Raw genomic sequence first — 24,580 nt, forward strand, 5'->3', positions numbered from 1 at the left:
AAAAAATTAAGCAAATTAGAAAAAAAATTATAATTATTAATTGAAAAATTAATTTTTCAACAACAAAATGTATTATGAAAGTTGAAACGTGGGCGGGATGGACATTGGTCATCGTCCACCCTGAGTGTCCAGTCAATGACCACTGACCACCCTCTTCCACCTCCAACCCCCCTGCGAGATAGAAATTTAGATGTGATCACTCCGAACTCGAAACGAAAAATGGCATCCTGCTCGGTTCGTGCGGTCTTTATATACCTGAGGATCGGTCGAAAATCGACGGAAATTTCCGAACTTTACCGATTTCATTAATTAATATTTTTCCGCTATAATAGCCAATAATTTATTAATTTTTTCACTGTTATTGTAAATATACGATACATGCGATTTGTTAACAACAATATTAATTTGTTATTAACAATCAGTGTAGCAATTTATAAACTGTTTGCAAATTACTGGTACATTTCAACGTAAATACGTTATAATTTTGAGTATTGGCCAATAATTTATTAACCTTTTCACTTTTGTTAGAAATTTTCGTCGCGAACAATCTGCTATTAACAATAAATTTGACGATTCATGCATTTTTTATAACTCATAACTGCATTCGCACTTCCACAGGATAAATTTTCATGATACGTATACGTAACTCAAAATATTTTTATTCCCCGCGTATTTTTGGCTAAAATGAAGTATTGCGCGAAAAGTAAAAACGTTGCGAAATGGAAGTTTATTTTTTAACAACTTTATTTTAAAAAGTCATTCGTATTTACGGCTCGAATAATAAAACTGTTTCAAATTACAAGCGATTTAGAGAAATTTCTTAAATTCTGCGATTAGTATAAAAAAGTACCTAAACGCATATTCACATTACTCCTATAAAAAATGAGATCTACTAGAAGATGATTTCAGGATTACACTCCCAAAGAAGCTAGATCTCCAAAAAATGGCTGTGTTACAACAAATTCCGCTTTCGAGTTGTCAATATATATTTTTCCGACCTGTCAACATTGAACACATTTTCTAATTTATTCCCAAATGATTTCTTTTTCGGAAAAGCAGGCAAAACACGTTTACTGTTTTGCAAATTCGTGTCAGATAAAGACCATTTTTCAAAAATGCAAATATTACAGTAGAAAATACACTAGGTGGCTTATTTCTAAACTTCGATGACCAATTATAATTATTCAGAAACGCGAATAATTATAATTCTGGACACCGATAACCTCGCAATGCCCTCACCTAACTTGCAAGACAACGATGAACCTCCCAATATCTTACATTTCACCCAATACTTCGTTTTAACCAAGGATAAAAAATTTTCGAAAACCGAAGGCAGCATTTTCGATTGCGGATTGGTCTTCAGGGCCGTAAGCTCCGTAAAAATCACCCAGTGGATATCACAGAGATTAAAATTCGCGGTTAACAGTGTTATCGACTCAAAGGCTGGTCAGCTCGGGAAGAAAAACACGGTGGATATATAATAAAGGCTCACCAGCTCTCTCCCTACATAGGGCCGGCTCAATTAAGGGCCTTAAATCTGAAAGCGGATTAGCCTGGTAACCAGCGCGCGCGAACCCGTTCTTTACGCGTTTTCCTGAAGGCACGGGAATTAATGGCACTCGGCGTATTGTATCGTGCTCTGGTCGTGTTGCATGGCTTACCCGGACACATCCGCCACCCTCACACGTGTTACACGCGCGCGCGCGCGCGATGGGTGCGCACGGAGTAGCACGGGGTGCGCCGCGAGTTTTTATTAAAATTTACATCGTACGCCGGTACGTAGCGACGTAATAAGGAGACCGCGGGACCATTTATTAGAGGAAACCTAATAAACCCGTTATTAACTAACATCGGCGTTACCTTAATCAGAACGCAGCGTTATGAGAGAAATTTCGCCGCTTTTTCCGACTCCTCCGCCACCCCTGGCCGAGAACAACCCCGTCGGCTTCGAATACGATTTCCTTGGAAATTTCGCGGATAAACGTATAGCAACTTTTCCACCGGCTAATGTTGATTTATCGCCACTGCACCCAGGGACGATTTTTCTTGGCTTCGCGCAGATCGATGTTTGGCGTTTCGATGGACGATTCCATGCTTGTTTTAGAGCGATTTGTAATCCTTTGTTCGCGGACTGCGGCTGGGAAGAAACGTTGGGAACTTAGCAGGGTTCTGGGTTAACGATCGGTGCTCTCTTTGTTGGCACTGATTTTATCGGTACGTGTGTGAAACTCGCGAAATTTGCTCGGAATATTGAATCGTGACTCGAATCAGTTTAGATCGTGGCAGAGAAAAATTTATCACGATATAATATCACGTGATTACACTGTGACTACAACTATGCGTACCTGTAAACACTCGTTACCGATTTTTCCTTTATTTAATTTTAATTTTAATTTTAATTCTAAATTTAGGGTTTAGCAAAAATGTGATACATTAAAAGAAATAAGGAAAAATAAATGAATAAAATAAATAAATAAAAATAAATGGATAATAAAATTAATAAAATGAGGAAAAATATATAAGGAAGAACTATGGGGAAATTGCTAAGACTTCTGTCCTGATTCTTACTAGACTTGGTCACCTCTTCGTTGATACTATATCCTTAGGAATGGCGCGTGGAAGAAAAATGTACGGCGACAAGTTTTATTAAATAGAAGAAAGTGCAATGGTGAAAACTGTTACAATACCCGGCGTCATTAAACGCCGGGATATTGGATTCCTTTACGAGCTGAAACTCGGAAAATGTATCGTAAAGCTGCTGGAGATATAACTTTAGCATTTAAAGAAGATTATGGAAATGTTACGATAGGTCGACGATGATTTAGAGTATTTAAGTCGGATGGTGTTTCAATGGAGAATATGTTGAGACAAGGCCGGGAAATGCCATTGGAGATAATGGCTTAAAAGAGATTTTTGGAAATAATCCAGGACTAAGAGGAAGCGAGATGCCAGATCAGACGAAGCCAAGCAAATCTACGACTATTCGTCATCTGGCTGAGATAGGGAAAATAAAGAAAATGAAATTGCAGAAGCCAAGACGAATGGGTGTAACCATTTCGTTATTAAAAAAGGGAAGAAAAATAAAAATCAGCATAAAATCGGAATACGAAATTCTGTCACACCGTGACTACGATTTTGCATTTATTATAGTTGTTACATATACGTAGAGAATTTTCTAATCCCTCGTTGAATGATTGGCAGGATTTTGAAAGCGCCAACTTTCATGGAAGCGCATAGAATCGCGTAAAAATTACTACTACTAAATATACGATATTTTCAAAAGTCTCCATGTTTTTAAAGTTTCAGTTTTGAAAAAGCCACGTTCCGCATGCACCGACCCAACAATTTCGCTCGCTCCGGAACGACAGTTTCGTGAAGGTACGTTGAATTTTTCCGCGTTTTAAAAAAATCATAGACGCGGATGGAAAGCAAAAATCGTGGAGATTTAGAATTTAGCTTAATGAAAAACCGGTTCGGCTCGGTTATTCGGGAAACCGACATGGTTTTATTTATTAAACATTAACGCCGAATATACATTTACTCTTTTCCCGGTCGATCTCCGAAATGTTTAAAAAATTCACGCTGTGTAATCGTTCTCGAAATCATACTGGATCCAAAAAAAAGAAAAGAAAAAAAAAATACTGAAAACCAAAAATTCACCGATACAGCCAATTTTATAATATCCATAGCCATTGAAATCTCGAAATTTACTCGCCATTAATCACCGATCCGAAAATCGAAAATGGCCAGAAAAATGGAAAAAAAGGAAAAAAATAAATAAAAAATAAATAAAAGGAAGAAAGCAGAATTTAATTATGGAATATAGGATTCGTCTCAAATACTATAATATACTATATAATATTCTATATACAACATAAAACAGCTACTACATGGCATCTCTCTGTAAAAATATTTTTTTTTTTCTTGTACTTATACACATCACGTCTGTTTGTATATTTGCATATTTTTCTTTTCTTTTTCTTTTCCTTTGTTACCATTAATTTCATACATCACTGTAATATTTTTTTTGTAATTTTTCTAATGTGTTAGTCCCGCATAAATAAATAAATAAATAAATACTATACAATATACTGCTCGTCAAATTGCGCCCCAAAATTCAACCCCTGCGCGTGCAAAGCCGGTCTCCCCGTGTTTCACGCGGTGTAAAATATTTCAATATTTCCCCTTCCCGATGGCCATTTTGGCTCCCACCACGGTAAGATCCCAACGATCCGTTCGTATCCCGCTTTCCCGTTCGATACCATAATTTCGGCAATTTAAATGCATGCGCATGCGACTCGATAGACACGGCCGATATCTCCGACTCGCGTCTACGCATTACGTGCGTGGCATCGAGCGTACACCGGGATCAACGTGAGATATCGTAATGAATTGTATCGATTCGCGTGTGCCGCACCCTCGCACCCTCGCCCCCTCGTCGGGGGTTGCGCACGTACCGCCTGAATATTTATACTTTCATTATTGCGAAACACAGAGAATTGGCCGCGCGTCCGTAACGAGTGCACGCGTCGACGACGTTCGACCTGGCCAAATCGAACTGTCTGACAGGATCGATTCGATCGCGATTACCCGCCTTTGTTACCACCGTCGTCTGATCCGCGAGTATCGCGTTCCCTGCGAGAGAGATACGAGCTGGACGTTCGACGTGACGTGGCCGGTGATCGTGTAACGGAGAATCCGGTGGCACACGCCGATGATGGCGTTGGTTCGGATGATAGTGTTGCGAGGTTCCAGCGGGAGGATTCGAATTTCCAACCTTCGTCTTTTGAATTAATTTTCACCCTTCGTCTTTCGAATTTCCACCCATCCGCATTCGAATTTCCACCTATCGTCATTCGAATTTCCACCCGTCGTTTTTCGAATTAATTTCCACCCTTCATCTTTCGAATTTCCAACCTTCGTCTTTCGAATTAATTTCCACCCTTCGTCTTTCGAATTAATTTCCATCCTTCGTCTTCCGAATTTCCACCCATCGTCATTCAAATTTCCACCCTTCGCCTTTCGAATTAATTTCCACCCTTCATCTTTCGAATTTCCACTCTTTGTCTTTGGAATTTTCACCCTTCGTCTTTTGAATTTCCACCCATCGTCTTTCGATTTTCCACCCACTGTCATTCGACTTTGTACCCCTCGTCTTTCGAATTAATTTCCAACCTTCATCTTTCGAATTTCTGACCATCATCTTTCGAATTTCCAACCCTCATCTTTTGAATTACGAACCTTCGCCTTTCGAATTAATTTCCACCCTTCGTCTTTCGAATTTCCACCCATTGTCATTCGAATTTCTACCCCTTGTTTTTCGAATTAATTTCTGACCTTCATCATTCGAATTTCTGACCTTCATCTTTCCATTTTCCACCCTTGTCTTTCGAATTAATTTTCACCCTTCGTCTTTCGAATTTCCACCCATCGTCTCTCGATTTTCCACCCACTGTCATTCGACTTTGTACCCCTTGTTTTTCGAATTAATTTCCACCCTTCATCTTTCGAATTTCCGACCTTCATCTTTCGAATTTCCAACCTTCGTCTTTCGAATTAACTTCCACCCTTTGTCTTTCGAATTTCCACCCATCCGCATTCGAATTTCCACCCGTCGTTTTTCGAATTAATTTCCACCCTTCATCTTTCGAATTTCCAATCTACGTCTTTTAAATTAATTTCCACCGTTCGTCTTTCGAATTTCCACCCTTCGTCTTTCGATCGAAATTGTCATAAGCAATTCGGGTGGTTGTTCGTTGCGAATTATGGAATATACGGTGACATGTGTGCAGGTATACGAAAGGGGACAGCCTGCGAAATTTTTCCAGCGTAAACGTTACGCTTTTGAAGCGGAAAAGGCTAACACTCGCAGGGATGCAAGTTGAGTTTCCGCGAAAGCACCGATCAATCACGGCACAGGGTTTTGCACGGTATTTTATTGCGGCACGTCGCGCAGTCTTTTTGACAGGTTTCTCTTTGAAACGAAGTCCTGTGACAATGTCAAACCCGACAAGGGGAGAAGAACATCGAAGTTACCTCAAAATTTCACCAAGGTATAGATACTTGGGCTAGACTGTTAGAGCTGCGAGAGAATGGTACTTACGCCGACTGCTCGGGATTATCGCGAACAAGGAGTACATCCACGATGTTGGGTGGACGTGTCTGAATATATTATATCGCAGGTACAACTGCATGGAGGAATAGGGGAGCAGAGGGAAGACGGAAAATGCGTGTACGAATTAATTACACCAGACTTGTCAGAGCTCCTAATCATGTTACGACAGTCCGCCGACAGTTTTAAACGAAAATATGTCCATTAGTTAATTCGTGTCTCGTAATTATATCCACTATAACCAGATATTATTTATCGCAGTATAAAAGGCCGAACAATTCTTTTTGCTGTATACCAACTATCCAATTCGACTATATAAATAACGTTAGGTTCTCGGTAACGATGCGATTAATTATTTTCCCAAATTTCTCTAAATTTTTCCAAATTTCCACTCGACCAATGAACTATTTAAATAATCCATGTATCAAATAAATTTCTATTCTTCGCTTTTTGAGATCAATCGATTCGGCAAATGAGCGACAGGTGGACACGCTATGGTTGTCTGTACTGCCAGTCTGGCAACGTCATCGGAAGAATAAAATTTCGCGCGGAAAATTGCAATCGACCAGCGTTTCTCGCGATATTCGTTAATTGGCCGCCACTTTTGCCAGCGATACGGTAACTTTCACCGTGTCTTTGGCGTTTAGCAGAAAATTCAAATATTAGCGAGGGAACAACAGCCGAGGGACTTGGCTTTCTTCGTGGCAAACAGAGGAAACGCGTTGCGCACACGAGCCCGTTTTCCTTGCCGGTATGGTACGGTTGTCCACCGGAAGTTTGGTCTACTAAAGTTATACAGAGACTACCGTCGACCGTATTTCAAAACTTGCCACTTAGCTCGACTACCGGCTGAAACAAGCCGGACAACGACCGGCCCACCCTGTTTCGCCTCCGCTGTTCGAGCCGAGAAAAGTGTGCCGTTTGTATACACAAAGGCCCATTAGAATATTTTACGCGTGACCCAGAAGAGAATAACGCTTCCAACTCTCCACCTGTCTCGAGAACCCACCGGACACGCTTCCGCCATTTTTCTTTTTTCTTTCCGCTTCCTTTTTTCCATTTTCCCATTTCTCTCTCTCTCTCTCGTTTCCCTTTACAAACGAAAACGCGATCAGTCGTTGATGCACGCGAATTATTTCCGATGCACTCGTCGAACTTTGCGCTTTGATCCGCTCCTTTCGACCGGTTATCGTTTAAATTCACCCGTCCTTTTGTTCACCCGCGACTCTCTGTTTTGAAATCACGATTCGCGGAAACAAAACCAGTCGATCGTCCCACCTTTCGATCGTTTCATACATCCCACCCTTAAGGTACCCCGCGACAGGAGGAATTTAAAGAGAATCGTTTTCCCTTTACAGATTTATGCTGCAAATGTAAATCTGTTTAAATAATTCGCCGGAAATCCCGCGCCATTCTCGTGCATTAAAAGTGCATAAATTTTTACTCTGGAAATTGAAGCGCGACGCTAAGGAAGGTAATTTTTTAATGTATTCCAACCCCCACTCGCGCGGGATTATCTCGTTTCGTTCTTGGAACGCTTTTTCCAATTTCCTTTCTCCCCGTGACCCCCTTTCTCGCTGCTGATAAATTCTTGCTACCAAGCCTGTCTAAATTTTTCGTTTCGTTCGAAAATTATTTAAATCGTATTTTTCTCATCGTTCAGTGTCCCCGCGTTATCGACGGAGCAACCGAGTAAGAATATTACCGAGACCTCCTCTGAAAGAAACCCTCGATTTCGGAACTTTCGCGCAGACCCTGCCGTGATTTCCCTTAATTAGCAAGTTTCCAACTTTCCCAGCGAATAATACGGAAATTTCTACTTCTATGACTGCAATCCCGATGCTGTTTTCTTCCCCGGAACGATAAAGACGCTTTCGCGAAGCACAACGGGGGTGGTTTTACTCCGAAAATCCCTCTCGCCGTCCGGGAACTCGGTACTCCGGGAATCGCCGGCGAAATCCGCGCGTTTATTGCGCTTCAGGCTGAGATCCTTTTTGTAAAACGTTTGCATTAGGCTCGAGCGTGCGGGCGTTATGAGCGTGGAAGCGGCAAGAACAAAGACCAGGTAATAAACAGCGACGTGGAAGCTACGTGATCGAAGGGGAACAGACAGAACGTGGCTACAATGGCAGCGCATTCGAATACAGGAACAATAGCTGAATCCTGTCGGGAATCGATTTCCTCCCCTAGTCGAAATTACAACGGCGAATCTACATTTATTTAGCTCGCTATCGGGGTGGCTCCCTGACAAACAATAATCTCGTAATTATGCAAGATTTTCGTGCATTGCCCCGATCGCTTCGCGCAATTTCACTCGCGTTTGCAAATCGCGTTCGCAGCTTTTCGAACCGGCTAAAAAGGAGTGCGATTTCATCGACGATTTTCGGTCTTTTAATTTTATTATTATTTTCATTTTTATTCGTAAACGGACCGCAGTCCGTTTGCATAAAATTTCACATATAAAAGAAAAGAAATTATACATAATATAAGGGACCGAAGGGACGTGCTTATAAACGCTTTGATCAGGAGGAATAGGAATTTTCCTTCCCTCCGCGCGCGTGCGCAGGGGGCCCCCTGCCGGACGTTCAAATTTTGTAGAAAGGATTTACTCTAATCGAGTATCGTCTCTTTCAAATTCTATTAAATTTTGGCATTATTTGTAAGCTTACGAGGAAGAGAGGATAGAAGCGACGAGGTCGAAAACACGTGTAAAATTAGCGTTTAACACTAGATTTACGGAACCCGTGAATTTGACGGAGGGGTTGATCCAATTATACGATGGTAACAGATTTAGTTAACTTATATTGAGACTGTTAATATAATATATAATTGTTTTTAAATTAAACTAATCGTTAAATAAAAGGCACGTGGTTTCTTTTACCTGTCAATTTTACAGGTGTCCTTAGAAATAGGTATACAGATAGCGCCCGTAAACCTAGTGTTAAACAGGTTTGCGTACACCCATTGTTTTCCCCCTCTCGGAGCAGATTATTTTAAATTCGAAAAGCTTCTGGTTGCGCAAGTGCCTTGGAAATGCTGGTAGAACGAATGAAAGGCTTGCCGGGATCAAAGGGTTAATTAATCTTTTCGGTAGCGTTTGAGTAACGACTGCGATTTGACACACTTTTGACACACTTTCATTCGAAATTCAAAAGCGCGTGTTCTCCTTTTCTAAACTTTTTTCATGGAATTACTCGAGCCCATTGTCTCTTTAACCGTGGACCTGGAGTACAAAGCGGGAAACCGCGAACGATCGTAATTTCTTTTCCCCGTAACCGGATAGAGCGCCGTTTATAGAGGACCAAGTAGAGGTAAGACTCGTAATTAACTTCGTTACACGTACAGCGACGCAACGAGTCGATTGACAATCATGGCGCAGTTATTCTCACGCGACTCGATTAATTTCTTTCTCATCGATTCTCTCCCCGTTCCCCGGGTGTTTAACTCGATTTATCCTCAAACACCAGGACCCGTGTCCCTCCATCTCCGGCACGCGCAATTTCGAAAAATCAATTCTCACGTCGCGCCCTGTAACGAGACTTAATTCCATTTTCTCGCTCGCCAAACCCTTTCCCGGCGTGCCGATGATGAAACCGGCTCGGTTGCCACCATCAACAATCCATACCGCAGCTCAAACATCATCGACTCTTAGACACCCTGTCCCCCTTTCCGTTCGCTCCAATTTCCGAATTATAATTGAAATAAAACATTCCGTCGGTCCGGGGCTGCGGTATTAATTAGTCCACACGTTTCCACGGCTCGAAAATTATTCGCCACCTATCCCTCTCCCGTGGCACGTGTTCCACAAACATACGTAATTTATCCAAGGGCCAGACGAAGAACGAGAACGAGAAATCGGGGGAACGAATGGCGCCCGTGGCCGGCAATTATTGTTCCGCACGATCCAATTATAATTCCAATTTTCGCGATATTTGCGGTTAAACACGAAGGACCCGCGATACAGACGCCTCTGGCTGTCGTCTACATCGTCCGTGCCTCTGTCGGGAGAAATAAAAAGAGAAAATTGGCGCAGGAGGAACGAAAATATGGCGAGAACGAATATTCGGAGATAGCCCATTGGCGAGAAATTTTTAATCATCTCACTTTGTATATATTGAAATAAAATAGGTGATTTTCCGAGAATCGTGATCTCGTTCTGTCTTCCTGGGTCAAGTCGACGTTGGAATCATTAAACCTCGATTATACCGAATAGGATATTTAAATAGGCAGACAGCGCGATATTAATTATTAAATAGAAATGTGAATATGAATAGCGAGGTTCATTAAATTATTATTAAATTCCTTAAATAGAATACACGCAAATAAATAGAGATAAATATATTTATATCGTATACAATAATTTATAAATATATTTAAATAATTATATTTGCCTGAGTCTATTTCCTAAACTCTAATTATATCCAATAGGATATTTAATACTAGATTTACGGACGCTGTCTGTATATCTATTTGTAAGGATACCTGTCAAATTGACAGGTAAAGGAAACCACGTTTAGTTTAATTTAAAAACAATTATATATTATATTAACAGTGTTAATATAAGTTAACTAAATCTGTTACTATAATTGTATAATTGGAGCAACCCTTCCGTCAAATTGATGGTTCCGTAAATCTAGGGTTAAACGGGGAGACGATGTGATATTAATTATTAACTCTTTGGGGCACGCTGGGATTAAAAGTGTCACACCTTTTTGACGCACCGTAATGCATGTTGGGACATTTTTAATCCCACTTCGAAATATTGCAATGGCTGCGTGCGCATAGGTTTATATTTCGTCTCATTTACCGTAAAGCAGTTGGTAATACCTTCGACAATGCTATAAATGTATTCGCTCGTGTTGGCAACATTCAACATGCCGGTACAGGTTCATCGATTGTTGCAAGAGGAAGGTTTATCATGACAATCTTTTTTTCCTGGTTTTACGTTTTTACATTACGTGATTCCTTTATTAGTAAAAATATACCAATTTTGTTTCATTTAAAACGCAATAAAATTTCCGCGCAACATGGGTCTATTTTATTATCCGAAATCCCGTGCCGCAAAGAGTTAACACGTTGACTGCCATGGTGATCATCAGTGACCGAGCCCGTAAACCTAGTGTTAAACAGGTTTGCGTACACCCATTGTTTTCCCCCTCTCGGAGCAGATTATTTTAAATTCGAAAAGCTTCTGGTTGCGCAAGTGCCTTGGAAATGCTGGTAGAACGAATGAAAGGCTTGCCGGGATCAAAGGGTTAATTAATCTTTTCGGTAGCGTTTGAGTAACGACTGCGATTTGACACACTTTTGACACACTTTCATTCGAAATTCAAAAGCGCGTGTTCTCCTTTTCTAAACTTTTTTCATGGAATTACTCGAGCCCATTGTCTCTTTAACCGTGGACCTGGAGTACAAAGCGGGAAACCGCGAACGATCGTAATTTCTTTTCCCCGTAACCGGATAGAGCGCCGTTTATAGAGGACCAAGTAGAGGTAAGACTCGTAATTAACTTCGTTACACGTACAGCGACGCAACGAGTCGATTGACAATCATGGCGCAGTTATTCTCACGCGACTCGATTAATTTCTTTCTCATCGATTCTCTCCCCGTTCCCCGGGTGTTTAACTCGATTTATCCTCAAACACCAGGACCCGTGTCCCTCCATCTCCGGCACGCGCAATTTCGAAAAATCAATTCTCACGTCGCGCCCTGTAACGAGACTTAATTCCATTTTCTCGCTCGCCAAACCCTTTCCCGGCGTGCCGATGATGAAACCGGCTCGGTTGCCACCATCAACAATCCATACCGCAGCTCAAACATCATCGACTCTTAGACACCCTGTCCCCCTTTCCGTTCGCTCCAATTTCCGAATTATAATTGAAATAAAACATTCCGTCGGTCCGGGGCTGCGGTATTAATTAGTCCACACGTTTCCACGGCTCGAAAATTATTCGCCACCTATCCCTCTCCCGTGGCACGTGTTCCACAAACATACGTAATTTATCCAAGGGCCAGACGAAGAACGAGAACGAGAAATCGGGGGAACGAATGGCGCCCGTGGCCGGCAATTATTGTTCCGCACGATCCAATTATAATTCCAATTTTCGCGATATTTGCGGTTAAACACGAAGGACCCGCGATACAGACGCCTCTGGCTGTCGTCTACATCGTCCGTGCCTCTGTCGGGAGAAATAAAAAGAGAAAATTGGCGCAGGAGGAACGAAAATATGGCGAGAACGAATATTCGGAGATAGCCCATTGGCGAGAAATTTTTAATCATCTCACTTTGTATATATTGAAATAAAATAGGTGATTTTCCGAGAATCGTGATCTCGTTCTGTCTTCCTGGGTCAAGTCGACGTTGGAATCATTAAACCTCGATTATACCGAATAGGATATTTAAATAGGCAGACAGCGCGATATTAATTATTAAATAGAAATGTGAATATGAATAGCGAGGTTCATTAAATTATTATTAAATTCCTTAAATAGAATACACGCAAATAAATAGAGATAAATATATTTATATCGTATACAATAATTTATAAATATATTTAAATAATTATATTTGCCTGAGTCTATTTCCTAAACTCTAATTATATCCAATAGGATATTTAATACTAGATTTACGGACGCTGTCTGTATATCTATTTGTAAGGATACCTGTCAAATTGACAGGTAAAGGAAACCACGTTTAGTTTAATTTAAAAACAATTATATATTATATTAACAGTGTTAATATAAGTTAACTAAATCTGTTACTATAATTGTATAATTGGAGCAACCCTTCCGTCAAATTGATGGTTCCGTAAATCTAGGGTTAAACGGGGAGACGATGTGATATTAATTATTAACTCTTTGGGGCACGCTGGGATTAAAAGTGTCACACCTTTTTGACGCACCGTAATGCATGTTGGGACATTTTTAATCCCACTTCGAAATATTGCAATGGCTGCGTGCGCATAGGTTTATATTTCGTCTCATTTACCGTAAAGCAGTTGGTAATACCTTCGACAATGCTATAAATGTATTCGCTCGTGTTGGCAACATTCAACATGCCGGTACAGGTTCATCGATTGTTGCAAGAGGAAGGTTTATCATGACAATCTTTTTTTCCTGGTTTTACGTTTTTACATTACGTGATTCCTTTATTAGTAAAAATATACCAATTTTGTTTCATTTAAAACGCAATAAAATTTCCGCGCAACATGGGTCTATTTTATTATCCGAAATCCCGTGCCGCAAAGAGTTAACACGTTGACTGCCATGGTGATCATCAGTGACCGGTGCTTGTCTTCTCAGGGGGGCCATGGTGGTCACCAGTGTCCGGCGATACTAATTTTTTAAAATTTATATTCGTTTCATTCCAACCAATTTTTGAATATTCGAACAACGTAAATAAATCGAGAACTTTGAATAGAAGACATTAATAATTTTAGAGATCGAGAACTCGTGATCGATCCTCGGTGTATCCGCGATCGCGGACAGATGGATGGCAGTGAATATTGCTCTTTAACACGATGACTGCCATTTATAAAAATTGGTTCTATGCTAATTTTGTTTCATTCAAAACGCAATAAAATTTCTATGCAACATGGGTCTATTTTATTGTCTGAAATCCTGTGCCACATAGAGTTAAGTGGAAATGTGACTACAAATAACCAAGTCTACTAAATTACTATTAACCCTTTAACTGCCACGTCGAAATCACATGTATCTCTCAGGACGTCACGGGAGTGCACCACTAGATGCAAGATTTGTTCTAATATTTACAGATGTTCTAATAAAAATTTTTAATCGTTCAATGGGGCACTTTTTATTTCAAAGTATCTTTTAATTAGCGATTATATTCGAAATGCACTAACTGTTAATTTTCATTCAATGTTGTTCAATGCAGTTTAAGTAGCTCAAGCGCTCTGGTCATCAATGACCACCATAGTGTCACAGGAAAAACCGTGGCCGGTCATAAATGACCAACGTGGCAGTCAAAGTGTTAAATTCCTTAAATATAATACGTGGAAATAAATATATACAATTGGATTTCAATCTGAATAAAAATCCACATTAATTCGAAGTCGAAGGACTTGATATTTGCAATGTGAAAATAAAATGACTGAGACAGGTCTGGTAGTTCCACTGTTAAATCCTGCACGGTACATTAATAAATATACCTTGTTATAATGTAAGAATAATTAAGTAACGTTGTTAGTTATTAATTTATATGCACGTTCGGTTATCGATAACCAAACCTCGTCTGGATACGATGATCGAGAGAATCCAAATTGACGTGTCGAAATAATTACGTGAATACGATGATGGAGAAGAGAAAATAAAGTAATTCGATATAACTCGAGAGCACAAGGGTTGACATTTACATTCCATTAATATTTTAATTCCATCACGAACCTTCTCTCTCTCTCTCTACATTCGATCAGTAAAACCACGAAAATCATACGAAAGAGGGGAAAATCCAAATTGACGTGGCCACATAATTACGAGAATATTACAATGACGTTGAAGGGTGAATAAAATAATTCGAGATAATTCGAGAATACAAATCCAATATTCCCCTTCCAGCGATACCTAAATCCCATCCAAATATTGTCTCGCTCTTTGCGAATACTCGATCGATGAAATCACAGGAAAAACGAAGAAAGGGAGGAAATAGATTGGCGGAGAAATCGATTAGGGGAAGAAAAGCAGGGAGGGTAGCTTCGCTCGTCTCTCGAGGACAGGGTTCGTTTGGGAAAGATCGCTGGCATTCGTTCGGAATCGGGACAGGTCTCTCGTCTGCCAAACGAATGATGAAATTTTAGTTTTAATGAATTTTCCTTTTAATGGTATACTCATTTGTTTCGTGTCAACGGTGCGAGCCACGGGGATGTTATAGCCGCGATTCGGGTTTGTTCCCGTTTAACAGGATTTTTCTTTTGTGCTACGCCCTCAATGGCCGACCCTCCAATGCTCGATGCGTTCGTCGCGCTTCTTTGCCGTATGGATCCCATTTTTATATGGATCCATATGCCCGACGAAATATGCGTTATAAGTTCATTACGATCTCCATGTCGATCCGTCGCGAGAAAAAAACCTCCAATGCTCGATGCGTTCGTCGCGCTTCTTTGCCGTATGGATCCCATTTTTATATGGATGCCCGACGAAATATGCGTTATAAGTTCATTACGATCTCCATGTCGATCCGTCGCGAGAAAAATTCCTCTCTTCGTGAGAAAAGTTCCTCCCTTCGCGAGAAAAGTCTCCCCCTCGAGACATTGGCTACTCCGACGTTGAAATTGGCAATACGCCATCTCAATTTCGCGCACCATTCATTCCGTGTGCACGAGATTAATAAATTATTTTATACAAATTATTTTATAGCGGCATGAAAAATTCCCTTATCCGGTCGCGGTGTATTTTCCGAAGCGAGAACATCAACGTTTCATCGGGGCAGATTTTTAAACGGCGATGAATTTCATCGGCTTTTATTTTTAGGAATCTACATAGCAAATTGAGGAGGTCAGGCGAAAAAATGGAGCGAGTGGGAGAAATGGTTGGTCCGCGGAAATTGTGGGTAAAACTGGATTTTTAATAGGAAAATCTGTGCGCTTCTAAATATTAAAGCAAGTTACCGTAAAAATCCGCGAAGGCTCGAAAATTCGTACGAAAATCCCCTAAATAAATTACACGCGCTGCGTGTCATGGCGTTTGAGAAAAAATTACAGCCAGCATCTATTTGCTCTTGCACTTTTGTCAAATTTTCCAGCTGTAATTCGGCTTGTAATAATTCGGTAGAATTCATTTACCGGTGAACTCGTTGAAAATGATCTGGGAGACCCTGAAGGACGTCGCACTTGGGAAACCAGTGTCCCAGATTGCTTGCATTATCCGGAATAACTGAGCGATCCGCCGAGGCATCAATTTAATCGACCACGATCTAACTACGATGAATCAGCCCGATATCCCTTCGTAAACAATTCCCTGTAACCGATAGTAATCCAATAATTTAAAAACAGCTCTAAAGAACGCGCCATTAGCTGGCTGGAAAATATCTTTCGCTCGGTCGAGCGTCAGTGGAAACGTTCGCTCACCGATTATTTATTAAGGAAGCACCGGTTACCCCCAACCTTCCTTCCCGATAAGCTACTTTTCGCCGAATAATCCATCGAGAGGAAGGCGTCCCGACGCCGGCTGAATCGTTCGATCGAAACGCGGTTGGTCCCGACAGTAGCTGGCCGCGTGCATTTAACAGAATTCCCGAGGCATCACGGGTCATTAAGCGTGGATTTCCGGTTAAAACGGAGGCTCAATCGTCGATCCTGGTCCACGACCTCGCCTACACCGATAACCAGGTGATTCGACTTATTTAAATGCATACTACGCGACCCGAGCAAACGCCATAATGGCCCTTCGTAACCGAGGGTCGTTTTCAACGAGTACCACAGGAGGATAGTGCGTTTCACGAGGGGGATTTTTTTTCTCGTTAAGCTAGAGATTCGTTAGATGACACGCTCTTATCCTGTTCATTTTTCGAAGCAATTAGGAAGATCGAGATTTAACGGAGGTTATAACAAATCGTCCTGATCTGTCGGTAAGGGTAGATCTATGGATGGATTTTATTATACATTGATTACTCGATTTTAATTGGGATATCAAATTCGATTTTCTGACTGATCGCCAATCGCGTTAAAATATATTTTCTGATATTTTAAAAAAATATATAATTCTAAACAAGTATATCGTATTTATTGTAGTTCGGTATACGATAAAATTATGTTTGTAGTGATCTGTCGGTAAGGGTAGATCTATGGATGGATTTTATTATCCACTGATTACTGAATTTTAATTGGAATATTAAATTCGATTTTCTGACCTATCATGGATCGCGTTAAAATATATTTTCTAATATAATTCCAAACAAATAAATCGCATTTATTCTAGTTCGGTGTACGATAAAATTATGCTACGAGTTCGAAGTAAAAGTTTGGTGCCGGAAAAGGAATAATTAAATACCGTAATACAGCGAAAATAAATTCAAAATTGCAATTAACACTTTAAATCCCTTGCAATCCTCTGTACCATAATCACCACATAAAAGGACCCTCGTAGGAAGCTCAAAAAGTAAATATTTCTCTATTTTCTAGGAACAAATTTAATCAGCCATCGAATGATCGGTGTATCACGATCGATATGATCCCGATGAAAACTGATTAAAAAGGTACATTGGCGCAGAAGTGACTCAATATTTCATTAATTAAAACGCGCCAAGAACTTCGTTTCTAGATTATCCCTGGGACAAATGGAACTTCGTAAAGCTTCTTTCTGCGACATTTTTACAGTGATAAAATTTCCCAATTATCTCGAGAATTCTCGACGGAAAAATAAAGCTTCTTTGTTCGAACGGGGAACGGCCATTTGTACGTGGGAAAAAGTTCCAGATCTATTCGTTTGCTTCTTCCGTACAGGCGATTGTACACGTTCCCTGGTAAGTCGTAGAGAAAGCAAAAGGAAGAGAGAAAGAGAGCGAGAGAGAGAGAGAGAGAGACATAGAGAAGGAAAAATGTAGAAGCTCTGCCAACGAGGTAAAGTGTCAAAGAGGATTTACATGCTGTCGTTGCCTCTAGTTTAAATCTACTTTCTTTGCCCCGCTCATTCTTGACAAACTTCTCCGTGAGGTTTGTACACGGAGGCTTATGTTCACAGCTCGGTGAAAAGCGACACAAGTGCCATTCTACGATGCAAGTCAGACGCGAGATCTGCCTGCTAGACGGTAAATTTGAAAGCCAATGAAAGAAAAGAGAAGAAAGAAAAAGGAAAAATGAAAATGGCAAAAGGTTTATTACGCTTCAGAGGCACGATCCTCTGTTAACCCCTTCCCGTGACGTTCAGCTCGACGAAATCCGGGCCCAAACGGTGGCGTCAATGCACAGTAATACGCAATACGAGCCGAAATGCAAAATACGCGTGACATAGTCAGTTTTACGCGACACTATTGTTGCGGAAGTAAGCTCTGGTCCTTTTCCCTTTCATAAATATTACAAATATATTATATTTTACAATAGATAACAATTTTACAACTATATTTAGAAAAATAATCCGTTCACGTGTCTGACTCGTGATATTCATGTTCGACCCAACACCTTCGTCACGTGTCAGACTCGTTAAAATACGGGAAGGGATAAACGTCGCAATTTTTTACGATTAATATTTACATCTTTCTGTACACGTTATGAGTCACGGTACGCTACCCGAGTGACCAAGAAAGTCGAGCTTTCGGGGTCAAGAAGCATCGACATCTCGCGAGAAATTGCCAACTGAGAGCATTTTTCCGACGCGGTTGAAAATCAGTTTCACCCTGTTTAACGATCCTCGCGAGGAAAATGTTTTTAGTCGAAGTTAAACAGCCAGCTCGACCGATCCAATTAAGTAACTAGCCAGGTTACTAAGTTGCAACGCCGCCGAGACAAGGGAATTACGAAATTTCGATAATAAGGTCGGAAATGATAATATTATCGCGATGATATTATTAACGCTGCTTCTTCCTCCGTGTCTTTTCAACTCTTTTCAATTCCTTTCCCACGGTCTCTCGTTTCCCGCCCGTTCCTATTAATCCGTAGAAACGCGCGGCTCCATTTATCCCACTGGCAGGAGCACGTCTTTTCATATCTCCGCGCGAGAGCATCCCGAATGGAATTCGAAACAAAGTCAAAAAACTAATTAAGCAAGAAGATACGAGACGGGTTCTCGAGCACGGCGATGAAAATTCGCGTAGAACTTATGGAAAACGGGATTGTTCCGCTCGATGGAAACTTGTACGCTTTCGACGAGCCGTTGATAAAAAGGATCGTTTCGCTGAGCGAAAATCCGCGAAAATTCACGGCTTTTCAACCGGCAACTTCTCGTTGCTCGATCGAGAAGGGAAAGAAAAGAAAAACAGGGGAGGCTGAGAATCGGAGAAAAATCGGGAGCAACCGATTTCTATTAATTAAAAAACTTGGTCTGTGATCGACGTTTGCCGAACGTTCCAAGCTTTATGATTTAATCGCGCGGGATAAACGACCCCGTAGCCTTCGCCAACTTTCAAGAATACCAAAATTTCAATACAAACACTTCCGAGCGAATTCCACCGATAAAAATCCCCCACCGGATTCGAGAGCCCGCGATTGCTTTTCAACGAGATTTCGCGAGTAAATTCCGCGATACTCTCGTCCGTATCAAAAATTTCACTGCTTCGTGGGATGAAAAAGAAATATTCTATAAAAAGAGAGAGAGAAAGAGAAGGGGGGATAAAGGAGTAGCAAAGCGAGGGGGTAAAAATGGGGAATTTCTGGTTGGAAATTTCGCAGAATTTGGCGAGATTGATCGCGGTGGATGGGCGATCGGTAATTAACGCGAGATCGGTCGGGGGTAAATTCGCCAGATATCAAAGCCAATTCGACGCACTGCGATGTCCGGAAACCGGAAGGGGTTACCGCCAGCTCGTTAGCTTAATGATCGCGCAGACTTCCGTCGAAACATACAAGTTAGGCGACGACGGAAACTTAGCCCAGTGGCGCGGCCGAACGGTGCGTCGGTTGACGATAACGAAACGCTGATTAACTGGTTTACCCGTTTGCCTTGATTCCCATCGGTAATAACGGGAAATGGGACATGCGAACGGCTCGATACGACGTTTCCCCTCGAAGGAAACGCGGCTCTATTCCGTGTCTCAACGAGTTCCTTTCTGAGCCACGCTCGATAAGGGGGTAGTTCTTGTGGCTCGGGTGGATGATGCTTCGATGAAAGAAATTACCTTTGCAATTGATTATCGCGCGAATTTGTACATTTTCTCGGCAATTATCGTGGGATGCTATTTTTAGAAACAAGAATCGAAAATCGACCAATGCTGATTTATTAGGGGGTCCTATTTTAGGAGAAAAATCGAAAATCGACTAATACCGTTAGGGAAGGCTATGTTTAAAAATAAGCTAGCCGAGTTGCGTGGTCCTCATGGGAAAGTGAAATATAGGGCACCGAAATTGTGATAATTATAGGGAGCGAATCGCGAATTGGCAAAGCGACGTGATTTTTACGAGAGCAAATCCCTAATGAAATTAGCAAATTAGCGACTGATAAAAGCACGTCATCGAGCTTTGCAAAGACTTAATACGTCGAACACCATGTTGGTTTTACGTGCCGTTCCGTTTATGTCACACTGTATATCATATTTAAGCTAACATAATTAACAGAATATTAATTTCGGCAACAATCCAAAGCTTGTAATTTTTCAAGACGAATACACAATTTACACTCAACGATCAAGGTATTGACACTTATTGTCAATTTTATGGGGGTCCCTTCCCTATTTAACACGTTAAACACCACGCCGATTTTACGGGCATAGTTAGCAGTCATGTGGACCCTTTCGGGCCATATGGACCAGCGAGGCCTGAACGGAAAATCTACTATACCAGTCCCTAGGGACTTTGGCGTTTAACGTGTTCAAAACAGGCCCCTCGACGATACATAGAAAGCCCTAACTAGAGAAGCCTCAAAAAATTCTCGTGAATATACTTTGTAACCGATACTTTGTAATCCTTCGATGTCAAAGAGAGACGAATAAAATCGTATTTTCCTCGTATTATAGTTACGTCATTTTAGTATTATTTTCTCGCGATTAATCAATTTTCGAGTTTCGTATTCGTTTCGTTGTATTCATTTTGTTCCGTCCGTTTCCGGTATCTAAAACCACTCGCGCACCCCCAATTTTCCTTCGCTAAAAGATACGCGTTACTCCCGTAAGCTGAAGACGAAATAAATATTTTGTCACGCTACATTATTATGTCCCATTTAATTACACGATTCGTCCTATCGCGCGAATGAAAATCTGTCGAAATAACTAAAATAAACTGCCGTTAACCACGGTTGAGCGTAATAGACTGCTGCTGGAAAACTCGGGATGATCTCGGTAACTCGATTAAAGAGGAAATTAACCAGTCTCGTGAAATACTCCCTTTGATACTAAATAACTCGAGTTTAAGACAGTGAATCTTGTTTCCCACGGAAGAAGAGAGAAGAAAAAATAAACTCACCTCGACGACGTAATGGAGTCCAGACAGCGTCATCCTGGCCACTGAATCTTTTCGTCTGACCGGTTGCTGCCATCTTCTCAATACGACACCCTAAATGAAACAACCTTTATTAGTGCCGACCTCCACCGCGAGTTCCGCGTACGTTGCAGTGTTTTAAACAGGTATACCGAGATAAAGCTTTGGGAAACGTGTTCATTAAAATTCCGCGAGCGAATAAAGAGAAACTCCGCTTTTAATTAAGGAAATTAAATACAATTAAACGAATTCATTAATGAAAATCGGCACAGGAGCAAAGTGGGCTTCGTTTAAGAGAACGATCGATATACCTTCACGCATTTAACGAGGATGCACGGCACTGGGGGTGTTTTATTACCGTGTTCCAAGAGAAAACAGATACGAGAAGTAAGAAGATATTCGACACATCTCGATGACACAGTTTTATCGTGAATCACGAAGGAAATTTTCGCGACAGACATTAGGAATTGTCACGAAAAAGTCTTTTAAATTGCGCCACTTGGCCCAAGTGTGTCTGGGTTTTCCATAGAGGAAAAGTTTTAATGGAAATCATGCTACACCGATAACTCGATACCTCGACTTGGGATACACGCTTTGGAGGAATTAAGCACCGACTTGACATTGTTTCCACGAGTCTTGTGCCGATATAGCATGAGTGCCATTCGCTTTGAGGAATCCTGATTGCAACGAAAACGACAGGTATTAAAATAGTTGCGAAAAATTGCGATTCTTTGTCTCTAAACGTCGACACGAGCACTCGAAAGTCGCGAGGGATAGTTTAAACGAAGGAGTATGGAGTCCAGGTAAGATGAAATTATATGGAAAAATTTTTGAAAAAATTTTTGCCCCGTTTGGAATATTTATTTTTCATCTGAAATATAATGGGATCCTAATGAAACACGTGAATGACATAAATTGAATTACACTGTTCGTTTAAAAAAAGCGTTTAGGGGTTCAGGAATTCATGGTACTCGATAAAACAGGTAAAAATATAAAAATACTTAATAGGGATGGAAAAAATTTAAGTTTATATGTATTACATCGTCGCGGGAGTATTATGAGCTTAATAAGTTTAATTTATTCATCAGCGACAATGAATGGGAAGCAAAATTAAAGTGGCAAATGGCTATAAATATTAAAGTCAGCGGGGTAATAGCGAAGAAAATAAACCGAAATTAACAAAATATTTGGAAACGTGCATCTATTCATGATTCAGAAGAATAAATGTTCGAAAAATTGTTCAAACGATGCTTTAATCGTACGAAAATTACGAATGAGTAGCAACGAAGTTTCATATTATTCTAAATAACACAATAATAATTTTCCTACATTCTTTTACATTTTCCATTTAGCACTTTCATTCGCATTCGACATAAATTTCCAAATTTCTCCGAAAATCGATGAAATATTTAATTAACCCTTTGCACTCCTTTGTCGAGCGTGACTCGACATTCTTTGATCCCTTATTTATTTAACAAGAAATCAGAAAATAAGTAGCTACTCGAATTACTTAAATTCCAAATATAAATTACAACAATATTTGAAAACTGTATTTAATAAAACCGGTAACCAAAATTTTTGAAAATAAGGAGCAGTCGAGGAACTGTCCTGTATAGTAAATTTCAAACAAAATACTTAATATAATAGGGAGTTACTGGTAAGAAAATTGAAAAATAATTCGAAGTGCAAAGGGTTAACGATCTAAGCCTAGTTAGCAGGATTAACACGTCGATAAATTATCAGGGAAAATATAAAAGTATCCTTGAAGGAAGAAAGGAAAGAAATTCGCGACAAGAACGCGATAATTTTCAATTTCTAAACTACCGTAACAAACGAACAATCGTGGAAATCGGATGTTTGGCGAGTAATATTCCCCATAGAAGCGACGAACATTCAACCCCTAAACACGAGCTTAATAAACGAAGCTTCATACCCTTCCAAATCACGCAAAAATAATTTTCTCTACTTTCCTCCGATTTTATATTTTCCATTTACCACTTTCAATTCGCATTCGACATAAATTTCCCAAATTTCACCGAGAATCGATTAAATATTTAATTAACTATCCAAACATAGTTCAACAGGATCAACGCGTCGATAAATTATCAGAGAAATTTTAAAGTGTCCTTGAAGGAAGAAAGGAAGGAAATTCGCGACACGAACGCGATAATTTTCAATTTCCAAACTACCGTAACAAACGAACAATCGTGGAAATCGGATGTTTGGCGAGTAATATTCCCCATAGAAGCGACGAACGTTCGACCCCTAAACGCGAGCTTAATAACCAATGGACTTACCTCTGGCACATCCGTAGTATCCGGCACGTCCCTCGTAATATCAGGATCCGGTGGTCTGTGTTCCGGAACAAGGGCACCGTATTTCCTCGATGCCATCCTCCGTCTCCGATCCAGCCATCTTTGTCTCTCCACAGCCTCGGACTCCTCGTCCACGCCGAAGAATTGCGCTGTTTCGCGTCTGATGTAGCTGAAACAGAAAATAAAGCCCCGTTTGAGTTACTCGCTCTCGGAAATCCCTTTGCCTCGCGTTCCTCGGGGGCAATAAGCGTGGAAAAAAGACCGGCTACAGCTCGGATTAATTCGGTAAGAATGCTCAGCGAACGCCTCTGCGAATTGCACGAATTCCTTGGAATTCGAGCGGAATTCGCGAGGAAATAGCTGACGGATACTGACGATGTAATTGAAGATCGGACTTAATTCCGAGGTTCAAAAAGTCGAGGACTTTGGAATTTAGCTACTTGCCGTACCACTTTCAGTTCCAATGGGGCGTGCCTTTGTCAACGCGCGTCGAGCCATCTCGTCCGAACACGTCGAAGAATAACACGCGACTGAGGAAGACGTCGGCGAAAATTAACTTGACCGGTGATGTTTACGATGGGTTCTGTCTACGCACCATGACTCTCAACGGCGATACTCGATACAACAGCGACCTCGAAACATCTGGAGCGTTCGACGGCCAGCGGCAAATAGCGCAGGGGCACGTGTCGCGGGTTATGGTTCTAGAAACATTGGAATCATCGAAAGCGTTCCGCGACACGTGCTCTTAACAAAGGAAACAGACGATCGGGAAGACACGCGTTAAGACATAGGTAAGTAAGTACACGTGTCGTAGGTTGAGGTTCTGGAAAGACTAGACGCATCGAGAGCCACGCGTGCCCCCCTGCGAAGACAATGGACGATCTGGGGCTCAGCTATAAAAATTGAGTTCCTGATCTTTGAGTCAGTCAATGATTTAAGACTCGTGTTTGGCTCAATCTCCTTACGAGTCTCACAGGGTATGATACACGAAGAGGTTAACACGTTGCCTGTCATGGTAGTCATCAGTGACCCATGCTGTCTCGTCAGTGTGGTTATGGTGGTCACCAATGTCC

The 24,580-nt window shown here is 41.0% G+C and overlaps 1 protein-coding gene across 1 annotated transcript in view; it reads right to left on the bottom strand.

Annotated features, from left to right (window-relative positions):
- Positions 1-24,580, bottom strand: part of LOC108545460 (inactive rhomboid protein 1) — a 180,843-nt gene that overhangs the window by 20,915 nt on the left and 135,348 nt on the right. Inside the window, exons 3-4 of the mRNA XM_017897086.1 lie at positions 23,490-23,676; positions 21,178-21,267 (exon numbers count right to left, since the gene is read on the bottom strand). Of these exons, the coding sequence (XP_017752575.1) occupies positions 21,178-21,267; positions 23,490-23,676 (277 nt within the window). The remainder of the gene's footprint in view (positions 1-21,177; positions 21,268-23,489; positions 23,677-24,580) is intronic.

This window comes from Eufriesea mexicana, unplaced genomic scaffold (genome assembly GCF_001483705.2).
Source record: "Eufriesea mexicana isolate 0111107269 unplaced genomic scaffold, ASM148370v2 scaffold422, whole genome shotgun sequence".
Classification (NCBI taxonomy): Eukaryota; Metazoa; Arthropoda; class Insecta; order Hymenoptera; family Apidae; genus Eufriesea; species Eufriesea mexicana.